The sequence below is a fragment of the Oncorhynchus mykiss genome, chromosome 12 (genome assembly GCF_013265735.2).
Source record: "Oncorhynchus mykiss isolate Arlee chromosome 12, USDA_OmykA_1.1, whole genome shotgun sequence".
Classification (NCBI taxonomy): Eukaryota; Metazoa; Chordata; class Actinopteri; order Salmoniformes; family Salmonidae; genus Oncorhynchus; species Oncorhynchus mykiss.
Genome location: NC_048576.1, coordinates 57,654,019 through 57,673,540, shown reverse-complemented (window position 1 = coordinate 57,673,540; position 19,522 = coordinate 57,654,019). Strand labels below are relative to the sequence as shown.

Below are 19,522 nucleotides of genomic sequence, written 5' to 3'. Positions count from 1 at the left end.
GGGAAACAGACAACTCACAAGTCCTCAACTGGCAGCTTCACTAAAATAGTACCCGCAAAACACCAATCTCAAAGTCAACAATGAAGAGGCAACTCCGGGATGCTGGCCTTCTAGGCAGAGTTGCAAAGAAAAAGCCATATCTCAGACTCGCCACCAAAAATAAAAGATTAAGATGGGCAAAAGACACAGACACTGGACAGAGGAACTCTGCCTAGCCGTAGTAGCCTCTTCACTATTGACGTTGATACTGGTGTTTTGCAGGTACTATTTAATGAAGCTGCCAGTTGAGGACTTGTTCAAATAAAACCATTATAATAAGCGATCAAAGTTAGTGTTGCCTCTTCATTAATTATCCTTCACCCACAACAAAAAAGTTATTTGAAAAAGTAATTTTCAGCATGTGCCTGATATTCTAAGAGATGATTTGAGGTGGACTTATGTTTTGAGCAACATTGTAACCTACAGATGAAGTCGGAAGTTTACATACACTTAGGTTGGAGTCATTAAAACTCATTTTTCAATGACTCCACAAATTTCTTGTTAACAATAGGTCAGAAGTTTACATACACTAAGTTGACTGAAACTTTAAACAGCTCTTGAAAATTCCAGAAAATTATGTCATGGCTTTAGAAGCTTCTGATAGGCAAATTGACATCCTTTGAGTCAATTGGAGGTGTAGCTGTGGATGTATTTCAAGGCCTACCTTCAAACTCCGTGCCTCTTTGCTTGACATCATGGGAAAATCAAAAGAAATCAACCACGACCTCAGAAACAAAATTGTAGACCTCCACAAGTCTGGTTCCTTGGGAGCAATTTCCAAACGCCTGAAGGTACCACGTTCAACTGTACAAATAATAGTATGCAAGTATAAACACCAGCAGCTGTCATACTACTCAGGAAGGATATGTGTTCTGTCTCCTAGAGATGAACGCACTTTGGTGAAAAAAGTGCAAATCAATCCCAGAACAACAGCAAAGTGAAGGTGTAAAGATGCTGGAGGAAACAGGTACAAAAGTATCTATATTCACAGTAAAATTATTCCTATGTTGACAAAGATCGTACTTTTTGGAGAAATGTCCTCTGGTCTGATGAAACAAAAATAGAACTGTTTGGCCATAATGACCATCATTATGTTTGCCGGAAAAGCCAAAGACACTATCCCAACCGTGAAGCAGTGGGGTTGCAGCATCATGTTGTGGGGGTGCTTTGCTGCAGGAGGGACTGGTGCACTTCACAAAATAGATGGCATCATGAAAAAATAAAATTATGTGGATATATTGAAGCAACATCTCAAGACATCAGTCAGGAAGTTAAAGCTTGGTCACAAATGGGTCTTCCAAATGGACAATGACCTCAAGCATACTTCCAAAGTTGTAGCAAAATGGCTTATTTTGGAGTGGCCATCACAAAGCCCTGACCTCAATCCTATAGAACATTTGTGGGCAGAACTGGAAAAGCATGTGCGAACAAGGAGGCCTACAAACCTGACTCAGTTACACCAACTCTGTCAGGAGGAATGGGCCAAAATTCACCCAACTTATTGTGGGAAACTCGAAACGTTTGACCAAAGTTAAACAATTTAAAGGCCATGCTAACAAATACTAATTGAGTGTATGTAAACTTCTGACCCACTGGGAATGTGATGAAAGAAATAAAAGCTGAAATAAATAATCTCTCTACTATTATTCTGACATTTCACTTTCTTAAAATGAAGTGGTGATCCTAACTGACCTAAAACAGGCAATTATTACTAGGATTAAATGTCAGGAATTGTGAAAAATGGAGTTTAAATGTATTTGGCTAAGGTGTATGTAAACTTTCGACTTCAACTGTGTGTTTGAGACCAAAGTGTGAGAAGCGCGCCTGTATCTCTCACAGAACTAAAATGAGATTAACTTTATATGATCTCTCACCCTCTCTCTAATCTGATGTACACGAGCCTGCAACTCTCATCTCTCCAGTGTTGCACTTCAGCATTTATTTACTTACAGAATCATTGCTGAAGGGTTCTGGAGGAAAGTTATTCATAGCTTGCACCTCCATCACTCGGTCGCGTCATCCATTGTTATCAACGTTCTCAAGCCGCCCTCCATCGGCGGCACCATAGTGGTGCCCTAAAGTGGTGATAAGCCTTGTCATTCTGGACAGAGGCTAAGACATTGCTAAAGTAATATATTTAGTAGGAAACAACTTTGCCAGCAGTATCATGTCATCAAATTTTATTTAGACAGATGGCAATGTTGTCATTAGCTAGCAAAGTTCATCAAAAATAGCTAGCAATGCTAACGCTAGCCAGCTAAAATCTGATTGCAGTACGAGCTGAATCGGCCCTTGAGCGAACCATGGTGTGTTGTGCGCCCGCGAGTGCAGATAGAGTGTGCGCACCAGTCCAAACAAGCTAAACTAAGGGGTAGAGTTCGAGCGATTATGATTTTTAAACGCAGATACCGATACCGATTATTGGAGGACCAAAAAAAAGCCAATACTGATTAATCGGACCATTTGATTATTTTTTTATTTGTAATAATGACAATTACAACAATACTGAATGAACACTTATTTTAACTTAATATAATATATCAATAATATCAATTTAGCCTCAAATAAATAATGAAACATGTTCAATTTTGTTTAAATAATGTTGGAGTAATGTTGGAGAAGAATGTGCCATGTAAGAAAGCTAACGTTTAAGTTCCTTGCTCAGAACATGAGAATGATAGCTGGTATGAAAGCTGGTGGTTCCTTTTAACATGAATCTTCAATATTCCCAGGTGAGAAGTTTTAGGTTGTAGTTATTATAGGAATTATAGGACTATTTCTCTCTATACGATTTGTATTTCATATACCTTTGACTATTGGATGTTCTTATAGGCACTATAGTATTGCCAGTGTAACAGTAAAGCTTTTGTCCCTCTCCTCGCTCCTACCTGGGCTCGAACCAGGAACACATCGACAACAGCTACCCTTGAAGCAGCGTTACACATGCAGAGCAAGGGGAACAACCACTCCAAGTCTCAGAGCGAGTGACGTTTGAAACGCTATTAGCGTGCACCCCGCTAACTAGCTAGCCATTTCACATCGGTTACACCAGCCTAATCTCGGGAGTTGGTAGGCTTGAAGTCATAAACAGCGCAATAGCTGCTGGCAAACGCACAAAAGTGCTGTTTGAATGAATGCTTACAAGCCTGCTGCTGCCTACCATCGCTCAGTCAGACTGCTATATCAAATCATAGACTTAATTATAACATAATAACACACAGAAATACGAGCCTTTGTTCATTAATATGGTTAAATCCGGAAACTATCATTTCGAAAACAAAACGTTTATTCTTTCAATGAAATACGGAACCGTTCCGTATTTTTTCTAATGGGTGGCATCCCTAAGTCTAAATATTGCTGTTACATTGCACAACCTTCAATGTTATGTCATAATTATGTACAATTCTGGCAAATTTATTATGGACTTCACACAGTTCACAATGAGCCAGGCGGCCCTGACTGCTTGCACGAAACGCAAGAGAAGTGACACAATTTCCCTAGTTAAAAGAAATTCATGTTAGCAGGCAATATTAACTAAATATGCAGGTTTAAAAATATACAGTGCCTTGCGAAAGTATTCGGCCCCCTTGAACTTTGCGACCTTTTGCCACATTTCAGGCTTCAAACATAAAGATATAAAACTGTATTTTTTTGTGAAGAATCAACAACAAGTGGGACACAATCATGAAGTGGAACGACATTTATTGGATATGTCAAACTTTTTTAACAAATCAAAAACTGAAAAATTGGGCGTGCAAAATTATTCAGCCCCTTTACTTTCAGTGCAGCAAACTCTCTCCAGAAGTTCAGTGAGGATCTCTGAATGATCCAATGTTGACCTAAATGACTAATGATGATAAATACAATCCACCTGTGTGTAATCAAGTCTCCGTATAAATGCATCTGCACTGTGATAGTCTCAGAGGTCCGTTAAAAGCGCAGAGAGCATCATGAAGAACAAGGAACACACCAGGCAGGTCCGAGATACCGTTGTGAAGAAGTTTAAAGTCGGATTTGGATACAAAAAGATTTCCCAAGCTTTAAACATCCCAAGGAGCACTGTGCAAGCGATAATATTGAAATGGAAGGAGTATCAGACCACTGCAAATCTACCAAGACCTGGCCGTCCCTCTAAACTTTCAGCTCATACAAGGAGAAGACTGATCAGAGATGCAGCCAAGAGGCCCATGATGACTCTGGATGAACTGCAGAGATCTACAGCTGAGGTGGGAGACTCTGTCCATAGGACAACAATCAGTCGTATATTGCACAAATGTGGCCTTTTTGGAAGAGTGGCAAGAAGAAAGCCATTTCTTAAAGATATCCATAAAAAGTGCCGTTTAAAGTTTGCCACAAGCCACCTGGGAGACACACCAAACATGTGGAAGAAGGTGCTCTGGTCAGATGAAACCAAAATTGAACTTTTTGGCAACAATGCAAAACGTTATGTTTGGCGTAAAAGCAACACAGCTGAACACACCATCCCCACTGTCAAACATGGTGGTGGCAGCATCATGGTTTGGGCCTGCTTTTCTTCAGCAGGGACAGGGAAGATGGTTACAATTGATGGGAAGATGGATGGAGCCAAATACAGGACCATTCTGGAAGAAAACCTGATGGAGTCTGAGACCTGAGACTGGGACGGAGATTTGTCTTCCAACAAGACAATGATCCAAAACATAAAGCAAAATCTACAATGGAATGGTTCAAAAATAAACATATCCAGGTGTTAGAATGGCCAAGTCAAAGTCCAGACCTGAATCCAATCGAGAATCTGTGGAAAGAACTGAAAACTGCTGTTCACAAATGCTCTCCATCCAACCTCACTGAGCTCGAGCTGTTTTGCAAGGAAGAATGGGAAAAAATGTCAGTCTCTCGATGTGCAAAACTGATAGAGACATACCCCAAGCGACTTACAGCTGTAATCGCAGCAAAAGGTGGCGCCACAAATGATTAAATTAAGGGGGCTGAATAATTTTGCACACCCAATTTTTCCGTTTTTGATTTGTTAAAAAAGTTTGAAATATCCAATAAATGTCGTTCCACTTCATGATTGTGTCCCACTTGTTGTTGATTCTTCACAAAAAAATACAGTTTTATATCTTTATGTTTGAAGCCTGAAATGTGGCAAAAGGTCGCAAAGTTCAAGGGGGCCGAATACTTTCGCAAGGCACTGTACACTTGTGTATTGATTTTAAAGAAAGGCATTGATGTTTATGGTTAGGTACATTGGTGCAACGACAGTGCTTTTTTTTCGCAAATGCGCTTGTTAAATCATCACCCGTTTGGCGAAGTAGGCTGTGATTCGATGAGAAATTAACAGGCACCGCATCGATTATATGCAACGCAGGACAAGCTAGATAAACTAGTAATATCAACCATGTGTAGTTATCTAGTGATTATGTTAAGATTGATTGTTTTTTATAAGATAAGTTTAATGCTAGCTAGTAACTGACCTTGGCTTCTTGCTGCCCTCGCGTAACAGGTAGTCAGCCTGCCACGCAGGCTCCTCGTGGAGTGCAATGTAAGGCAGGTGGTTAGAGCGTTGGACTAGTAACCGTAAGGTTGCAAAAACGAATCCCCAAGCTGACAAGGTAAAAATGTGTCGTTCTGCCCCTGAACAAGGCAGTTAACGTTCCTAAGCCGTCATTGAAAATAAGAATGTGTTCTTAACTGACTTGCCTAGTTTAAATATAGATTAAATAAAGGTGTAAAAAAATATATAATAATTAAAACGGCCAAATCAATGCCCAAAAATACCGATTTCCGATTGTTATGAAAACTTGAAATCGGCCCTAATTAATCGGCCATTCCAATTAACCGGTCGACCTCTAGCCTAAATAGCACCTTATTCGCTATGTGGGGAATTCCGACCTGAGTTAAGCTCGCGTAAATGGAACATAATTCCCTTTTGATGCGCTTTTCTCTCTAAGTGTATTCTAACCTTGAACTTAAGCATGAGAATAGCATGCTATTCATCCGCTATTCGTTGGGTGTCGAGATGAAATAAATGAAGGTGTGGTGGACGTGTGTCTACAGATGCTCCTTATTCTGATTCCACCACCTTTACGGGCGATGAAACGATGAATAAGGTCGAGCAACCTGTTGGTTCTAAGTGGAACAACATCTAATTAATTTTTTCCCCCTATAAATAACACCATTCGCCATGCACTGTAATTTACAAATTGATAAGAAGTAAATGAGGAAGCCATTTGGATAAGGGGATTGTAAATATAAATGACAATTGTTTTAGATCTATTTTACCTTTTACACACACACACACACACACACACACACACACACACACACACACACACACACACACACACACACTAATGATCACTGGAAACCAGTCATATAGCAGCAAACTGAAGCATATCAACATATCACCTTTTCCACAGGGAAGTTTTTGAAATCCTGGTCTTATAATTTGGGATGAAATTTGGGGACCCAATCTATAGGCTTCTGAAAATGTATATCGCCAAACCTACCGAGTTGATTTATGATTTCTAGAATGTTTTAATTATATGCCTAGACTTTCACTGTATTTATTTTTTTGAGAATTTGTATTGTGTTAAATATTGGCCACTATCGGTAGCCACCATCAGTTATACCCACATACATTTATAACTGTCACTGACTAGAGTTAGTTTCCTAACATTTTGCATCATTCCATTACATCGTTAGTTTACCTTTCTTCCTGGTTGAATTAAATGTTTTCAGCGCGAGCAAAGGAACCACGCCTGCAAAGCCCATTACTCACCTGCATGAGGTAAGTCTGAATACAAACTACTGAGAAGTGCGTAGGAAAGGCGTAATGATGTACATTTCCTTAGTCTGAATCGGCCCTGTATACTTAACTATGGAAAATTATTCAGCCCCCTTAAGTTAATACTTTGTAGCGCCACCTTTTGCTGCGATTACAGCTGTAAGTCGCTTGAGGTATGTCTCTATCAGTTTTGCACATCGAGAGACTGAAAATTTTTCCCATTCCTCCTTGCAAAACAGCTCGAGCTCAGTGAGGTTGGATGGAAAGCATTTGTGAACAGCAGTTTTCAGTTCTTTCCACAGATTCTCGATTGGATTCAGGTCTGGACTTTGACTTGGCCATTCTAACACCTGGATATGTTTATTTTTGAACCATTCCATTGTAGATTTTGCTTTATGTTTTGGATCATTGTCTTGTTGGAAGACAAAATCTCCGTCCCATTCTCAGGTCTTTTGCAGACTCCATCAGGTTTTCTTCCAGAATGGTCCTGTATTTGGCTCCATCCATCTTCCCATCAATTTTAACCATCTTCCCTGTCCCTGCTGAAGAAAAGCAGGCCCAAACCATGATGCTGCCACCACCATGTTTGACAGTGGGGATGGTGTGTTCAAGGTGATGAGCTGTGTTGCTTTTACGCCATTGCATTGTTGCCAAAAAGTTCAATTTTGGTTTCATCTGACCAGAGCACCTTCTTCCACATGTTTGGTGTGTCTCCCAGGTGGCTTGTGGCAAACTTTAACCGACACTTTTTATGGATATCTTTAAGAAATGGCTTTCTTCTTGCCACTCTTCCATAAAGGCCAGATTTGTGCAATATACGACTGATTGTTGTCCTATGGACAGAGTCTCTCACCTCAGCTGTAGATCTCTGCAGTTCATCCAGAGTGATCATGGGCCTCTTGGCTGCATCTCTGATCAGTCTTCTCCTTGTATGAGCTGAAAGTTTAGAGGGACGGCCAGGTCTTGGTAGATTTGCAGTGGTCTGATACTCCTTCCATTTCAATATTATCGCTTGCACAGTGCTCCTTAGGATGTTTAAAGCTTGGGAAATATTTTTGTATCCAAATCCAGCTTTAAACTTCTTCACAACAGTATCTCGGACCTGCCTGGTGTGTTCCTTGTTCTTCATGATGCTCTCTGCGCTTTTAACGGACCTCTGAGACTATCACAGTGCAGGTGCATTTATACGGAGACTTGATTACACACAGGTGGATTGTATTTATCATCATTAGTCATTTAGGTCAACATTGGGTCATTCAGAGATCCTCACTGAACTTCTGGAGAGAGTTTGCTGCACTGAAAGTAAAGGGGCTGAATCATTTTGCACGCCCAATTTTTCAGTTTTTGATTTGTTAAAAACGTTTGAAATATCCAATAAATGTCGTTCCACTTCATGATTGTGTCCCACTTGTTGTTGATTCTTCACAAAAAAAATACAGTTTTATATCTTTATGTTTGAAGCCTGAAATGTGGCAAAAGGTCGCAAAGTTCAAGGGGGCCGAATACTTTCGCAAGGCACTGTAACTATGGGCCCTGGTCAAAAGTGGTGCACTATATAGTGAATAGATGCCATTTGGGATGCAGCCTTAGTAAAACAGTAATCTAGGAATCACTTTCTGACAGACAGACCTAGGTCTACACCTCAGAGTTGTTTTCAAACTGTAATCCACTCCTCCTTCAAAATCAGGGCAAATGTTATCACTCATATCTAAGGTGATATATCAAAGAAGCACTCAGCGCAAAGGAAAGGCTTCATTGCCTCAATGTAAATGAACAAAGACCCAGAAAGCTGACTTATGCCTTTGATCTTTTCAGCAGCACTGCTATGCAATACACCTCTAAAAAATCAACAGCACACACACGCAAGCACACACACGTGCACACACTTAGACGTACTGAGTATATATTTTATATTAAATTAATCTACTGTCATCATTTTCACCGCTATGTCTAATATTGGACATTCCCTGTGGAAAAGGCTGTGTAGGCTAATTCTTTATCAATTATGGCCATCTGCAGCATCTGGTTCTCCATTCAAAATGCCTCATGCACCTGGTGAGTGAGGACAGACAAGACCCTATGTATCTCATATCTGTCGTCCCCCTTTCTTCTCAGACTGGAAATAAATTGACTTAGCCTTGCATTAGTTCCCCAACAACTTTAATCCATGCATGAATCCAAACTATGCACCACAGAGAGCGCAGGAACTGGCCTGGCTTGCAGAATAAGAACATTTATAGTATAGCCACATGTAAGCCTATGCGTTTAGCATTTGAATTATGCATTGTTTACAGTAAGGGTAAGTAAGTAAGTAATTTTTTTTTTTAAACAATGCTGCTTTGTATCTCAACTGTTGAACTTGCACGGAATGCATTGCTTGGTATTTAATCACACTGTTCAGTAAAAAAAAAACATTAAAAAAGGGAGTTTTTTGGCAACTTCTGGGCATGGCTGTCCCTAATAATTTAGGTTCTACAAATCCATCAGCTTGATAAAAGGTTTGGGTGGAGAAGTTGGCACTCTCACCTCTAACCAGTATTTTATTGGCAGGCAGGAAGAAGACAAATGGGAAAAATATAAAAATTAAAACAAATAGAGCCCTATAAATATATATGTCAACACTGTTGTTAATGAGGAATGTTGATATAGGTATCCTTTTCAATTATAATTCCTAATTCTATGGTTGACACAGACAGCATGCATGAGACAGAGTGACAACGAAGGGTTATATGCCTAGCAGCTCAATAACCTATTACATTATAGTGACTGAGATCAACAACAAGATGACAAAAAAGTTGGCCTGAAATTTAACACTGCCATGGGGGTTTTGTGGTTTAGGATATGGCACAGTGTTAACATCAGAGTTTGCCACGGTGAATCTGCCAAGGTCAGGGTCAGGGTGAGAGTCAGGGTGGCAAGAACAGTAAAATCAAATCTTGTCAAAACAAGCCATAACCATCAGATCGGACAGGACTGATGCCTAAAGTGGTCCTCTGGAGGATGTTGTTTCACAATGTGACAGACATACTGTACCAAGCAATGCATACAAATCTGAAACAATACTCCACAGTCCAATGGACTACCAGGTCAGCCTATATCACAAGATGTATCCATGGACTGAATTCATGTGACATAATTGATTAAAGATGCATGGGATATTTTAAGACAATAACGACTCTTTGCTAAACTTATTGCCACAGAGTTATTGATAGCTAACCAAGAAAATGTAGCCAGTATGCACTTGACTTGCTTTGCACATGATCAGGTGGACCTGGAAACCTATATGGCCGTGACATATACCTGCATGAGCTTCCCCTCTGCAGAGCCGGCGCTCCCTCCGACGAACAGCCCTTCCAGAGTGATGGGCTTCCCCGTGGGCTCGTGTCTTAGCAGTGTCACCTTGATGACAGCCCTGGGGGCCGAGCGCTCCGTTTCTACGGCCGCCGCCAGCTCCAGGCCCGTCTGGCCGAACACCACCTGCAGGGCCGCTATGAGCAGCCACGGCCAGAGCCCGGCCAATCGCCGCTGGGGAACGGTCATTGGATCGGCTGGCTCCGGCCGCACATCGTGGACTTCAAAGCTAGCAACAACCGGAGTTGATTCAGGACAATAAATATATGGCCCAGCAACGGTCCTCCTTTGTGGGTTCTAAAATGTACAAACCCGTGAAAACTATTCGAAAAACAGGGTTAAATCCAACGTTTTAAGGCTCACTGACTGCCATGTTGTCTTTGTGGATGCATGTCTTGTGGATTTCTGGTTAATTCTTACCCCGCTTTAAAAGTTTGTTCCAGTTGAAAAAAGTTATTGATTTCACTCTTCACATACAACACGAGCTCCAGTCCTTACAGGAGATAAACAGTAGCCCGGTTCTCATTTTCAACGTGCAGGTTGAAGTTGTCAGTCGGTTCAGTCCGGACACTCCAAAACACCGGCTCTTGTAATATTCCACCACTGGCAATATTTCAAAAAACCTTTTGCAACAATGTTGATAATTAATTATGTGACCAACCCACTATAAACATGCTACAGTAACGTCTGGTTTTAACATTTTATCAAATTTACCGGTATTCCATGTCACATTTCCAGAGCAAGGAAAAAAATGGTAAAATCTGGCTGACGGACTCCAGATGCAACAAGTATCTCTAAAGCAATTCCCCCTACTATTCTTTACGCTGGATGTGTGAATGTAGACTATCCCCACCGCACTGTATCCCTATTAGGTTTCAAACGAATGGCAAGGTTTGTTGAACTTCAGAAACCGAGATGAACAAAGTCAAATTGATGTTGATAAGACTGATTCCAAGATGACAGTCGACCATACAGTTAACAACGACGGAAATGCTATAGTAACTTTCATAAACTCTGTAGCGACTAAATCTCGACAAAAATGCCACAATAAAGTTGACAACGGAGCATTCCGGACTTTTGACATGTTTAACTAGCTAATCCAATGGAACCGTTGAAATGATTTACATAGCATGTTATAACTAGTTAATTAATTAGCAGTAGAAATCACGTGTCATTTCTGCAGCCGACGCATTCACATGTCTATCGCCCGCTTAAGTTGTTACGCATCTAAAACCAGTTTGCTTCCTGCCACCTTCCAAAAAAGTTGTCTCTTTTCCCGAGTACCACGTCTGAAATTTATAACAATTCTGAAACGAAATACTTCCCGCGGTTGCCGACAAAATATATATACGCTAAACTCCAGTAATTTACTGAAGATACTGAACATGTAGAAAAAATGTAGAATCGAAGGAACGCAAGTCGTTAAAACGCTGTTATTGATCTTCATAAAAAAAACATTGAAAAGTTGGAAAAAGACACTGTACATTAAGCGAAGTCCCGAAGCCTGCCTCTCGTAGTCTCCCTCCCCTGGGCTTTCATTGACCGTCTGTCTACCTGCTGACTGCCTGTTACGGAGGGTGGAGCACGAGCTACACAGTGACACTAAAGACGGCACCGGGCGGCCTCCAGCGGACAACCCTGGTAACAGCCAAGCGCCACTTTTTGACCTCGTTTAGATCGAAGATTCTGGAATGTAGACAATCCACCTTTGAGGGCCACATATAAAGAACTACATGATGCAATAAATGAAATGCAAACATCCAATTAATTATATCACATTTTAATCATAATAATGATGATATTTTTTTTAATGACTCAAAGTTAAAATAGATTTGTTGCTTTTCACAGCCTTTTTCTAAAAATGTTTTATGAGATTGGAGAACACATTGAGAGGGATCTTAAACCATTACTCAATACAGAATCTTTCCAGGCCCCTGATATCCTTTGTCTGTGCTCATGGACTGCCCTCTTCAGTTCAAACCACAGATTTTCAAATTGGGTTCAATTCTGGAGACAGAGTGCCACTGCAAACTGTTGATTTTGTGGCCAATTAACCATTTATGTAATTGGGGTTATTGTCTTGCTGGAAGATCCACTCCGGCAGAGGAAACTAGGTTTTTGGCAAACATTTCCTCCTTGTATTTGGTAAATCTCATGATGCCGTTGATCTTAACAAGGGCCCCAGGACATGTAGAAGCAAAATAGCCCCATAACATCCACCATATTTTACAGTAGAGATGAGGTATTTTCTGCATATGCATTGTTCTTTCGACGCAAAACTCTTCACTGGTGCGCGTGGCCAAAGAGCTTTATTTTCATTTTCATCTAACCATAGCAGTAGTTGCAATCCAAGTGCCAACGCTGTTCAGCAAACACCAGGCATATACATTTGTTGAGTACATGGATATAAAGCTCTTTGGCCACACACACCATCGAAAGAAAGTTGCATCTGCAGAAAAGAACCCCATACCTACTGTAAAATATGGTGGTGGTATCATGAACTTTACCCAGTACCAGGACATTTTAGCTAAAAACCTAGATGCCTCTGCCAGGATGCTGAAACTTGTCATGTAGAACACTGAAACGTCATGTACAACACTGAAACGTCATGTACAACACTGAAACGTCATGTACAACACTGAAACGTCATGTACAACACTGAAACGTCATGTACAACACTGAAACGTCATGTACAACACTGAAACGTCATGTACAACACTGAAGACCTCTGCATCCACCCCCTTGATCTCCTTTACGTCCTTCACCTTGGTGATGTACTTGGATGCTTCCTTAGGGCACTGGGATAAATCACAGCATGATCAACCTCTTATTATAAAACAGAGTTCATCAGGATCCCTGATAACCATTCATATGATACATGTTTTTAAAAATATTTATTACCAAGGAATACGGACTGAGTATCTTTGCTTTCTCTTTACATTCACAATTCTAAATTCTTTAAACCCCAAATTATTAAACTATACGATGAGCTTAGGTACACTGGTTTGTTTCTTGATGAATAATAGCCTCCATGTACCATGTTTTTACTAAGCTAGGCTAGCTAACCTTCTGATAGGCGTCGACAGGCAAAGGTTCCTCCTCCCTCTTGACTGGCTGATCAGCTGCATGACCACCGACCATGATGGCAATTCCCTGAGAAGGAATGTTCACCGGGACTGTTAATGATAATGATGGACCCTCATGGAGTCACTGTGCTGGCATCCATCAGTATTGTGCCAGGCAGGAAGCTGGATTTGACAGAGGAGTCAATCTGGGAAGAGATGGTGAGCTGTTGATATTGGTGGTGGGCTGGGGCCCTGATGATATAGAGGTGGCCAGGACCGGCTGCTGGCGCTCTGGGGTTTACAGTTTGACCATGCGTATTTTGGGGGAACTGTGGTGCAGCTCGTCCACTATCTGGAAAACTGTGTCCAAGTTGACTTCACTCTTCTTGGTCTCCTTGTTTTCCCTGCTCTGCCAGTCCTGGTTTTGATTGCCATGATACAGAAACCCCACAGGACAGGTTGGCTAGAAAAATCAGGATTAATCATAGCAATTTCATAGCAATGCATAAAAGCCCCGCAATTTCATGTTCAATCATTACATTTTGACTTATATGCTCCCCATATTTCCATGCATATGAATTTTAGATCTAACTGGGCAGATTCACAGACATGCTGCTGTATGAGTAGGCCTAGCAGTTTGATTTCAACCTACCTGGTAGTAGCTGTAATGAGAGTATGAGGGAGTTGTCTGGTGGACACTATGACAGTTTGAGTCCATTGAACATTGAACCTGTCCATTGAAACAAACACAATCAAAAAGTATGTTAATTAAACTTCTACGGCAGTTTATGAGGAAATCACAGTGTTTCTGTGTGTAATTAATGGGTGCTTCCATGGCACGGTTTATTATATTTACCAGGGGAATAAAAACCAGCATGGTGAGGGATGAAGGTGTTGAACTTGGGCCTAGCGTTTGCCAGGCTTTGTGAACCCTGCTGGATGTGTGCAGTAGCTGGACTGGACTGCACAGAGCAGGAAGTGTCTGAAGGGAAGGGGTGGATGACGGATATGGGGATTCCCTTGTCTGTGTAGATGGTCGTAGGGGAGGGGACATCCCCATGACCCATGATACAGCCGCGGGGTGGGATGGGGGTCCAATCATACTCCTTCATGGTCTGGATTCTGCTTTGGTTGTAATGTTGGTAAGGAGACGGTCGGTGTACCTGTCGAACAAACATGTAACCTGTAGAAACCGAATTATAGCAAGGCTGAGAAATTATGAAACACATGCTATGGCACAAATAAGACTGTTCTTTGTGTTATTGGCAATTAAATTACTGTAGTTACTTGTTTCATTTTAAATACAGGGTACAGACGTGATTGACAATTTGAGTGAATCTCTTTTCTCTACTTTGACCTCCTCCTCACCACCACCACTATTGGCCATGAGTCGCCGGAAACTTTTGGGGGACCGACAGTTCACTTATTGGGCAGCTTCCATCTTCGCCTTGTTTTTGCTCATCAGCCTCTTTAGATTCACCAGCAGTTTGGATGGATCTTGTTTGAAGTTGGAAGGTGTGTTGTATCCTGTCCATTGAGCAATCATTATTTTCCCGAGCCCCTGGGGCCATGGGTCATCTTCCTGAACCGACAAAGATTCAGCTGGCGGTTTAAACTTGTAAAGTTGGTCGTTTTGAAACAGTCAATGGTGTCAAACATTTGCTTCTGAGGTGACAGCAGCTCTGCTTTAAACACCACAGGGATCCCAACATATTGATTGATTTTTGGGGTTATTCACCAGGCAGTTTCGTAGGGAAGTTGTTGGGGTTGGTGAGGTGTGCTTCTTCGAGCTCCATATCGTCGGCTGTTTGAGAATCCAAAAACAAACAAAATCAGTGACAACTTAATCAAGTGCATGTTGATAGCTAATGAAAGTAGTTAGCTTTGTAGCCCTTTCCTGCAGTCAATGACCATAAGTGCCCTATTTGGATTCATGGGTGGAATGTTATCATTTTTTTTTTTATTTTACGATGAAAATCCAGAAATTCTAGCTATGTCAAACAGTGTTGTTACATTTCTGTAACGGCTTTCTTCCTGGGAAAGAGAAGACCAAAGCGCAGCGTGGTGAGTGTTCATCTTCTTTAATAATAAATCCCAACTGACCACTTCCAATTACAAAACAACAAATGTGAAACCAGTCCTATCTGGTGCATAGACAAAGACAGGAAACAATCACCCACCAACCAACACAAAACAAGCTACCTAAATATGTTCCCAATCAGAGACAATGACTAACACCTACCTCTGATTGAGAACCATATCAGGCCAAACACAGAAACAGACAAACTAGACACACAACATAGAATGCCTCACATAGAATGCCTCACATCCTGACCAACACTAAAACAAGGAAAACACACAAGAACTATGGTCAGAACTTGACAATTTCAGTCTCCTGTGATGTATATAAAGTGTAATAAATCGATGTAAACTCAAAACTTAAATAGTGGAATGGGTGTTGTTCTTTTTTTAGGGAGGGCTAATAGTTGGCAGGGCAATTTTTATTTTCTTCCATTTGTAATACTGTATCAAAGAATTGAATGTAGGTACGCTGTGAATGGCCTCACACACCAGTGCAGTAGGTGGTGGTGTATACACCTAAAAGTTGGTTGCGATCCGCCAATAAAACCCAAAGAAGAACTGCAGCGACTTGAAGGCGACTTCATAAGAAACATTACCTTTGATCACATGACTTTTATGCAGTCGACATGTAGTTGGACAATTTTTATAACCTATTTCAACACACATCGAAAGACGTTGACCAACTATGGTCACCATCTTGACAAAAGTGATTCGCTCGAACGTGCCAATTGGTTCCAGACCGATTAGGTCATGCTGCCTGCCTCACCTGTGTCACACCCTGACCTTAGGACTTTTTATGTCTCTATTTTGGTTTGGTCAGGGTGTGATTTGGGTGGGCATTCTATGTTCCCTTTTCTATGTTTTTGTATTTCTTTTGGCCGGGTATGGTTCTCAATCAGGGACAGCTGTCTCTGATTGGGAACCATACCTAGGTAGCTTTTTCCCACAGGGTTTTTATGGGTAGTTCATTTTTGTTTAGTGTTTTGCACCGGTCAGCACTGTTTTGGTGATTCCCGTTGTTATTTTGTTATTAGAGTTCAGTTTTAATAAAGTAAGCATGAACACTTACAATGCTGCGCTTTGGTCCGATGATTCCTCATCTTCCGATGACGAATAACGTTATAACCTGGGGCAACTTTAGAGATCCCTACAGTGAAGACTACAATAGCCACAACAAGGCTGTTGATAACCGAAGCAACCATTAATGCAGTTGTTTAACATAGCAGTCAAGCTAGTTCCTGAAGTCTCAAAATATGTTATTGAATACATGTTAACACAGTGTGCTAATCATATTGAATACATGTTATCATATTAAATAATAATTAAACGCTCACCCACATAAGTATATAGCTGGATGCATCTATCAACATTGGGTTAATGGCTAAGGTAATTTGGCTTCAACTTGAGCACATGGCAACAGCGTGCAATTTTATTAAACAGTAACATGCAAAACACAAAAAACTGAACAGCCAGAGGGATTACACATAGAAATAAGGGAGAGGGAAAAATGTAGAATAATAACATGTTTTCATCAAGGATCGCTCTGTACCTTTCTCCATTCATCTTTGCCTCGATCCTGACTAGTCTCCCAGTCCCTGTCACTGAAAAACATCCCCTCAGCATGATGCTGCCACCACCATGCTTCACCGTAGGGATTGTGCCAGGTTTCCTCCAGACGTGACGCTTGGCATTCAGGCCACAGAGTTCAATCCTTGGTTTCCTCAGACCAGAGAATCTTGTTTCTCATGTTCTGAGATTCTTTAGGTGCCTTTTGGCAAACTCCAAGCGGGCGGTCATGTGCCTTTTACTGAGTGGCTTCCAATCAGGCCTACTACAAAGGCCTGATTGGTGGAGTGCTGCAGAGATGGTTGCCAAGACCTTCTCACCCGGTTGGTTAGGCCTCCGGTTGTATACGAGCTCCTGGGCGGGGGACTCGTTTATATAGTGTCAAAAGACACACACACAGGTGTCTGTAATCATGTCCAAGTATGGCCTAATATCATTGGTTAATTCTCAAATATTAAAACAACATACAAAGAACAACATACAAAAACAAATGGATAGCATACAATCATAGATTCAATTTAGACTACATAAGCCTACAAACAATTACAATGGCAAAGTCACAATAATCACAAGAATGGCTTCTGCTCAAAGTCAAGAGCCCTTCTTGTGATTATTGTGACTTGAATCTATGATCTATTATCGGGTAGATTATCAGTAGCCAGCCCTTGGTCAGATTCATCAGGTCGTTCATCTGAGCGCGGGGGGAGATGGTGGACCAGTTGAATACAGTGTGTGAGGCTGTATCCATATCGGCTCAGGATCTCACGTTTGAGTCCCTCATAATTCGCTGCCTGGTCGACGTTGAAGTCGAAGTGGGACTTCTGGGCATTCCCAGGGAGATAGGGTGCCAAAAGGCTGGCCCACTTGGGCTTGGGCCATCCTTCCTCTGCACAGTCCTCTCGAAGGTGCACAAATACATCGCCACGTCATCTTCCTCCATTAACTTGACCAGGAACTGATTCGGGCTAGACTCCTGAGCCATCCCACCCTTCAACTGGGCTACCTCCGCTACCAGTCTGAGGTTTTGTTGGCGCTGCTCCACATGTGCTAGCTCCTGGAGAGCCTGTTGCTTCTGCTGGCTGAGGATAAACTGAGCGTCCAGTTCCTCCATGGTAATCTCCGTACTCTCGACCGCACAGCACCTGAGCTACTGAGGTGCCCATATTCTCCACCATATGTGGTAAACCGTGGGGTGTTGGGTTGAGCGTGCATTAACACAGATACAGGGATGTTGTAGTCAGAAAACACGACTTTACTAGGCAACAAAATAAACATAACAAAATAACTTAGGTTTGGGCTCGGTCCTTCTTCTCAGATTCTGCTCCGTGTCTTCCCTTACGGTGTGCCACAGTGCTCCCTTTATGTGGCATGCACGTTTGGTTGGCACTCTCCCCTAATTACCTCGACTTGGGCCATCAGCGTCGGGGTGCCCAGCCCGTGTACTCCCAGCAGAGGGAGCCAACGTCGCGGCACATACCTCCCCTCTATCACCAACCCCTGCGATAGACCTCCCAGGATACCACAATTCTCTATAAAATCAAGGAGATCCTTAGAGTCACTCAAACTGTTATCTAAAGACTAAAGATTCTCATAAAACTTAGTGGTAAAGTCAGATAACAACTCTATATCCTTAGAGGTTACCCCATTAATCTTACATTTTCAAAGTGTGTCGATTTCCCCTCTCCTCTTTTCCAAATTAAAAAAAGTATCTACTGTTCTTTTTGCCTTTTTCAAGCCATTGTTTTCTGGATCTTATGAAGGCTCCTCTAGCTTTCTCATTAAGATCAAGATGCTCAATCTCTGTGATGTCAGCAATTTTCTTAGAGAGCACAACTATCTCACATCTCCTTCTTAAAAGCAAGCCGTTTCCCATAGGTAATACAGGCTGAGAGGATTTTACATTTCTGCTGTTCCCAATATTTCCCATATTCTGCTTAGAGGTAGCTAAATTCCAGTAAACAGAAATTTGATTCTTAATCACATTTTTTAAATCATCATGCAATAACAATGAGTTATTTAATTTCCAATAACATCCAGAGTATTTCTTATCATCATTACTGCACATTCTTACAGTCAGCCATATGACTTTATGATCCGTCAGGACTGCAGGCACTATTTTTACCTCTAGTGTTGGGCTCAAAACTTGAGGTTATCACTCACAAGATTGTAGTGAACGATCTCTATGTGTGCTGTTTCTCTCCGGGGTTTTTCAGGATTTTCAGGATTTTTTTTCTAATTTTGTCTGTCATAGTTGAAGTATACCCATGATGAAAATTACAGGCCTCTCATCTTTTTAAGTGGGAGAACTTGCACAATTGGTGGCTGACTAAATACTTTTTTGCCCCACTGTATATTTGGCCATTTTAGGTTATTGTCCTGCTACAAGTTGAATTTGTCTCCCAGTGACTGTTGGAAAGCAGACTGAACCAGGTTTTCCTCTAGGATTTTGCCTGTACTTACCATAGCTCTATTATGTTTATTTTTATCCCCAAAAAAACTCCCTAGTCCTTGCCCATGACAAGCATAACCATAACATTGTTGTTTGCCCCAAACATAACACTTTGGATTCAGGACATAAATGTAATTTCTTTGCCACGTTTTTTGCAGTTTTGGAATAGTGTTATTCTGTACAGGCTTCCTTCTTTTCACT

General features: G+C 41.4%; 2 protein-coding genes across 2 annotated transcripts in view; both read right to left on the bottom strand.

Moving 5' to 3' along the window:
* LOC110537840 (E3 ubiquitin-protein ligase RNF43) overlaps window positions 1-11,702 on the bottom strand; it is a 174,430-nt gene extending 162,728 nt beyond the window's left edge. Inside the window, exon 1 of the mRNA XM_021624258.2 lies at window positions 10,109-11,702. Coding sequence (XP_021479933.1) covers window positions 10,109-10,348 — 240 coding nt within the window. The 5' untranslated portion in view covers window positions 10,349-11,702. The remainder of the gene's footprint in view (window positions 1-10,108) is intronic.
* A 277-nt stretch (window positions 11,703-11,979) lies between these two features.
* On the bottom strand, window positions 11,980-15,036 carry LOC118937890 (heat shock factor protein 5-like). The gene is made up of 3 exons (XM_036939658.1): window positions 14,081-15,036; window positions 13,877-13,954; window positions 11,980-13,687 (listed from the first exon to the last, which is right to left on the bottom strand). Exons 1-3 carry the CDS (start codon window positions 14,324-14,326, stop codon window positions 13,523-13,525), a joined length of 489 nt encoding a protein of 162 aa, XP_036795553.1. The 5' UTR covers window positions 14,327-15,036; the 3' UTR covers window positions 11,980-13,522.
* Window positions 15,037-19,522: the final 4,486 nt, after the last annotated feature.